The following is a 6,665-nucleotide window of genomic DNA, read 5'->3' as shown; positions in this document are numbered from 1 at the left end:
GGAATAAACTAACGAGCTGCCATTTCAGGAACAACTCTGACATCTGTGGCATAAATGGAGTGGGATATGATATGCATGTTTCCATTGAAGTCTGTCCATGTTTTCGAAATGAAGTTTGAGAAACTGTTTCCAGAGAGGATTTGCTCGTTCCTCGTGGAAGAAGAAGCGCCACTCAAGTCTCCCTCCTTCAGTTTGAGCCTAATATCTTCATTCGACAGTCTAGCATGATAATTATTTTACAAGCCTTCGAAAATATATTCCTGAACTACCTTTCGGTTCTCGTGTCTCTTCTTAAAGGAGAACTTTGAATGGGAGATTCGCTTTGATTTCTCAACTGCTTGTTTTTCAGATTGAACACATCATAAACAAAACATATATTTTAGTATTGAGATACCTCTATCCAATTTAATATCAGCACGATTTCAATATTGAAGGGGGAAAGTTAACTTTACAGCATTTGCCTGTACAAAATTAACAGCTGCAATGCATTGAATAATCAAAAAGCCATTACATTGTAGCGCCCTCTTGTGGCGTGTCGACATACAGCAAGATGTCACGAAAGATGTGTATCAGTTTTTATACCTTTTTTTTTTTCCTCTGCAGCATCACAATTTTTAGCTACTCCAAAAAACGACGACAATTACTTTACTTTGTCTTAAGCTCTTTGTCAGTTTCATTAATGGTATGATGATACAATAAATGTTCATTCTTTTTGTCATGTTTGATATTATGTCAGCCAAATTAATAATATAAATGTGATAAGTGTCATGTTCATACCGATTAAAGATAATTTAATAGAGGAGATGGTCATATGCGCATAACAGTCTCATCCATTCCTAAAGCATGCAGTTATCAATCATATCAATTGATTAAACTGCATGATTATGCCCACAACAAGGTAGGCCTATGTGCATTAAATATTGCAAAGGGAGCCACTATGGACACAGACAAAATACACACTGAAATTTGACTATTTTATTTTTAAGAAATAGAAGACGAAAAGAAGAAAAAAAAGTGGGTAATGAAAATGGGTTAAAGCAAATGCTTGACTTTCAGAATAATAATAATAAAAATAAAAACACTTTCTGAAGAGATTTGGTAGTCATCCTCGGGATATAGCCTGTTTTATTTTTGAGTCATTTATATGAGCTTTGCAAATTTGTACCTTCATTTCGTGGCACAATAAATGCATTAAAAATACTTCTATAATGCGTTATATAAAGGCTTTAAGTAAAGTGTTAATCATAAATGGCTTTCCAGAAATGCTCAAGAATCCCTCATCAGAATACTCAAGCATTTAGGCCATTAGTATTTGTATCCCCTTTGAGCGGATTATTTTGAATAAAATTTTAATAAAATAGGCAAAAATATACTTGATCACTTTCGAATAAAATTAAATGAATCTGTTCTAATTTCAGTCATTTGGAATCTGTTTCAGACTAATCTCTGAGACACCAGCGCAGCACCTGAACATGTGTCAGTCATCTTCTGTTTCTCAGTCTTTTTTAGTTTCTAGAATTTTATGCTGTCTGTATTTGTCTTCTAGGGTGTGTCTCAATCTGCTCTAGTGCAGTAGTCAGGGCACTGATCAGGGAGTCGGCCATTTTAAGTGCTGTATCAACCGCAACATTCGTTCCCTAAAAAAGTCCCACAATGCACAGGGAAACCCAGGGATAATTTATATAATGTTGCACGTATATGTAACAAGCAAAGTATTTAATAAAATGTACTTTAAATAACGAAATAATAAAGATATCCGTTCTGCTGTTGTTCATAAACACCGTTAGTGATGTTGTACAATGAGGATGTTATCAGGTCGCCACAAACAGTCATTTGCAAAAAAATGGCTGCATCCGAAATCACATCCTTCCCGACTATATAGTAGGCGAAAACAGAATGTGACAAAAGTATGTCCGAATTCACAGTTCTCATAAAAGAGTCATCAAAAGTACCCGGATGACCTACTACTTCCGGTGAGATTCTGAAGTGTGTATATGACGGACAGTTTACTCTCCCATGAGGCCACGGGAGAGGATTTGTGAATGGCAGTGACGCGACAACTGATGCTGGTAGGTCACATGATAATGACAACATTGCGAATGTACATTCATACTATATAGAACATACTTTAGTGATAGTGAATTATTACTTATTCCTGATATAGAGTCCTTACTAGTCCCCAAATTAGTGTACACCACATTCTGGGTCACAACCTAGGAAGCGAGGGATCTGATTGAGCCACACCCCTAGTCATTCATTATTAGTCATGTTTCCTTATTAGTTCTCACCTGTTCCCTGTTCTGTTGATCATCATCCTCCTTTTGTTCATGGTCTTGTGTTAAAGGGGTGGTTCAGGATTTTGGACATCGGACCTCATTTTCAAGTTAGCCTGGGTGTTATTTATCAGTGGAGACAGTTTTCAACATTTTTCATCCAGTCCTTCCAGTTGCATTATCTCAACAGACATTTACATCGATAGTCTGGCGTTATGATTTATTTGATTTTGGTGTTCTGTGGAGTGGGTAAAACTGTTTTAATGGCAGGCTAGCAGATACCATTGACTCGCGCTAGCCTAGCACCAGCGAACTATGCAACTGGAAGGACTGGACGAAAAATGTTAAAAACTGTCTCCACTGATAAATAACACACAGGCTAACTTGGAAATGAGGTCCGATGTCCAAAATCCTGAACCACCCCTTTAAAGGAGAACTCCGGTCAATTTTAACATTGAGCTCATTTTTTTGTACATTTGGAGTGCTGTCAATACAGAGAACAACTACAAAAATCGGTGTTGCCTACACCGAGTTATTCTATTTTTAAAATTTGCACCCTGTTGACTTCAATGGGGCAAGTACTAAACCTGCTTTTAGGCTCTTAACATCCTTGATGTGTCATTACAAGTGCACAGCTAATGTGAGTGATTCCTTCAGAGTGAACACGAGTGAATCTGACTGCAGTAGATGTAAAAGATAATTCAAAGTAGTCGATTGCCGAGTTCACGCGCGTAATAAACCTATGCGCGTGAACTGGGCAATCGACTACTTTGGACTTCAACCGAAAAACAGGATGTAAACAGGTATTTGCACTGGCTTAAATAACATCATTTTTATACATATCTTTCACATCTACTGCAGTCAGATCCACTCGTGTTCACTCAGAAGGAATCACTCACATTTTCTGTGCACTTGTAATGACACATCAAGGATGTTAAGAGCCTAAAAGCAGGTTTAGTACTTGCCCCATTGAAGTCAACAGGGTGCAAATTTTAAAAATAGAATAACTCGGTGTAGGCAACACCGATTTTTGTCGTTGTTCTCTGTATTGACAGCACTCCAAATGTACAAAAAAATGAGCTCAATGTTAAAATTGACCGGAGTTCTCCTTTAACATTACGTTGGTATTGTTGGTTGAAAACACATTTGGGAGATGCAAAAGTACAAAACATGTAAACTGAGTTGATGTTGAATGAATTTTTATAGATGCCTGAAAAAAGGGGTCTCACGTGAACACTCTGAATTTATTACAAATTAACTTTGTACTCAAAGTTTCTTTTCAATTTGACCTCCATGTCGTAGTGTAGAATACCGCGGCTTACGTGTTTAACTCGTAACTCTGAGGCGCCACTGGAAAATAAGAGCTCTGGAATATTCTGTACACTTGAGTTACAAATGTAATTGTAGAAAATATTCGATGGTCAATACCACACATGTCCTAATTCAAGCACAACAGTTCAGCTTTTGAAAGAGGACTGAAAAGGCAAACCAAAAAAAAAGGTTCAGTTCAGTCTGAATGTACAATGATTTTAAGGGTTATCTTCACCCTACAGTTTCTTTGATGGCAACAGCGGGTGTTGGTCCTATATGAGTCCAGATGTAGCCTTTATCTGGACGAACTGGTATTGTTGGGAAAGGGCAACTTCTTGATTTGAAATACTCTGATGGAGCGTGACAGACAAACTCCAGGTATTCCATTTTTCTAGGCAAGTCCTCTTCCGGGCCTAAGCAAAGACATAAATGTGTTTATGCAGCCATTAAATAAAGAAATCTCGTTTAAAATTAGGATGATGCACTTAACCCAAGATATTCAGGTTTACCAAATCAATTCAAATATTCTTTAAAGGGTTAGTTCACCGAAAAATGAAAATTCTGTCAGTAATTACTCACCCTCATGTTGTTCCAACCCCGTAAGACTTTTGTTTATCTTCAGAACACAAATTAAGATATTTTTGATTAAGGGGAGACACCCCAGGTGAATAGGAAACAAAAAAAAAAACTAATAGATATCAGCATGAAACCTCCCCATTGATTACTGACATTAAGACAAATATCCTTTGTATTACAAGTTCTTAGAATATTTATGTTTAAATATGCAAATTAGGTAGTATCTCATTGAATATGCGCTAATTTGCATATATTTCCAGAAGAGAAATCTGAACATTGGATAAAGCCAGATTCAAAATTCTTGTTTCATTTTGTTGACATATTAGAGTCAAAGGTTTTTACTGAGAGGATTTTGGATATCTCTTTTTATATCACTGCTTCTGGGTTGTGTGTCAGAACGTAGGCTCACTATTGACCAACGATGGTCATGTGTGTGATGCTGGCCAATAGTGAGCCTACGTTCTGATGTACAACCCAGAAGCGCTGCGCTGTTACACTACGTGAACTCACTCAGAGAAACACAGAAGAAAATGAAGAGTTGAATAAAGTTGTTATTTTTGGGTTCTTTGTGCACAAAAATTATTCTCATCGCTTGATAAACTTATGTTTGAGTCACTGTAGTCACTTGGACTATTTGAAACATTGTCTTTACTAACTTTTTGGGCCAGCAAGTTTCAATTACAGAGAAGCCTATGGAGGAGTGAGCCAGCTCTCAGATTTAATCAGAAATATCTTAATTTGTGTTCTGAAGATGAACGAAAGTCTTACGGGGTTGGAACAACAAGGGTGAGTAATTACTGACAGAATTTTTGGGTGAACGAACCCTTTAGGAAATGATTCACGTTACATTTGTCAGCAAAGGAACACGAGTTTATTTCTGCAGGAACTTACCAACAATGTATGTGCCTGGATCAAATCGATCTCGAGGACTGGCCTGAGTTGGGATCAGCCAAGTTAACGCAGCACTTTTCTCGCAGTACTGGTCCTGGACGAAACCACGAATCTGTGCGTAATACGGTTTACCGTCATCCTCGTCTATTACTTTAATGACATCTCCTATTTGATAATAGACACCCTGAACACAAGAAGTACAGGTTAGATAGGAAGTGGCAGATAGAACAAACATTTTGAATAGTAGAGGAGTGGTTACCTTGTAAAACATGGACTCTGACGTGATGATTGTTGACACAGACTCTGGTGCTTTGATAGGCTATGGAACATGAAGAAAGGAAGGAAGAATAAATGCCATTGAACCATTTCATTAAACAAATCCTACACAAGCCTGAGGGAAAAGCACTTACATTTTTCAATTTGAAAATGTGTCGTCTGCCCTTCCCTTTGGTTGAGACTTTTTTCTCAGATGCCGGCGCTTTGTACTTGGTGCTCCGTAACCGAGCGGAGCGTCTGTGGATTTCCTGTTTGGACTGTAAAATAAAAAGGGAAACAAAAATAGTATCAGTGGGTTTGTTTAGAAACACTATGTAAAGATAATAGGGTAGAATTGTTTGAGTTGTGACACAAAAATGGCGGTGCCCAGAAGGGGGCGACCCGCTCCAGTACAATAAAGCTAAATAACTTGTGTATGTAGTCTCGTGCAAGTGTATACCAATACTTCTTATTTTTAGTTTCGTATGGTTTAAACACTATGCATCTACAGATAATGGTAGTGATTGTTTGACAGTTGCGACGGAGACATGGCGGAGGCCAGAAGGGGGCGACCCGCTCCATGTACAATAAAGCTAGATAACTCATGTCTGTAGCCTCGTGCAAGTGTACACCAATTTAAAAAAAAAATTTATATATATATTATATTAAAATCTTTACAAAAATGTCTTTCAAAAATGTCATAAGGAGAAAAAAAAAGCGCGCCTTTTAACAAGTAAACATGGGAGCGATGTCGTGCATGTAGCGCTTCTATGATTATAAATGTTCTAGTGGACCGTGTAGCTAGAAGTCTAAATGATAGTTTACGTAAATTAGATGTTAAAAAGCATTTTAAGCAAGATTTCAAACCTGTTTTCCTCCGCCATTATTCTGCTGGATGGTGGATGAAGCAGATGCTCCGGATCCTCCACTCGTTACAATTTTACCGGTGCAGTTGTTACACAAAATTTCCCCCTGGTTTCCTTTTTTCCACATGGAAGAAGAGTTCGTCTTGCAGACAGCACAACATGGTTTTAAACCAAGAGGCATGTTTGCTGACCACAAGCAGCAGCCTGGCAAGGTTGCGTTAATTACAACGGTCTTGCAAAGTTAATTCTGAACTAAACCGTCGTGTTTTTCGTGTATCACAGCGAAAGATCTACGATAAATGGCGAATTCGAAGAAATATGATCATTAGTTTAACCCCAAGTACACATCTTTCATTTTGAAAACAATGAATGATAGGTCCCGTATGTTTGGTTTTATCATGCAGAAAAAAACTTCCCGGATACGAAATATGCCAATGTAAAATAAAAGTCCTGACTGCATGATGCTTATTTTTCAAAATAAAGGTCTAAAACT

General features: G+C 37.7%; 1 protein-coding gene across 1 annotated transcript; it reads right to left on the bottom strand.

The window, feature by feature from the left end:
- Window positions 1–3,457: 3,457 nt before the first annotated feature.
- gatad1 (GATA zinc finger domain containing 1) lies at window positions 3,458–6,589 on the bottom strand. The gene is made up of 5 exons (XM_081376019.1): window positions 6,174–6,589; window positions 5,462–5,584; window positions 5,311–5,370; window positions 5,052–5,235; window positions 3,458–3,997 (listed from the first exon to the last, which is right to left on the bottom strand). Exons 1-5 carry the CDS (start codon window positions 6,351–6,353, stop codon window positions 3,816–3,818), a joined length of 729 nt encoding a protein of 242 aa, XP_081232145.1. The 5' UTR covers window positions 6,354–6,589; the 3' UTR covers window positions 3,458–3,815.
- Between the last annotated feature and the right edge of the window lie 76 nt (window positions 6,590–6,665).

This window comes from Scardinius erythrophthalmus (genome assembly GCF_964197995.2).
Source record: "Scardinius erythrophthalmus genome assembly, chromosome: 10".
Lineage (NCBI taxonomy): Eukaryota > Metazoa > Chordata > Actinopteri > Cypriniformes > Leuciscidae > Scardinius > Scardinius erythrophthalmus.
This window is presented reverse-complemented; position numbering and strand designations above follow the sequence as displayed.

Bases quoted from the DNA above. Each gene is read 5' to 3' on its own strand.
- gatad1 (XM_081376019.1), bottom strand. From the start codon at position 6,353: ATGCCTCTTGGTTTAAAACCATGTTGTGCTGTCTGCAAGACGAACTCT. The intron at 5,585-6,173 runs GTTTGAAATCTT...TTTATTTTACAG, and splicing joins ATAATGGCGGAGGAAAACAG to TCCAAACAGGAAATCCACAG. The intron at 5,371-5,461 runs GTAAGTGCTTTT...CATGTTCCATAG, and splicing joins ACATTTTCAAATTGAAAAAT to CCTATCAAAGCACCAGAGTC.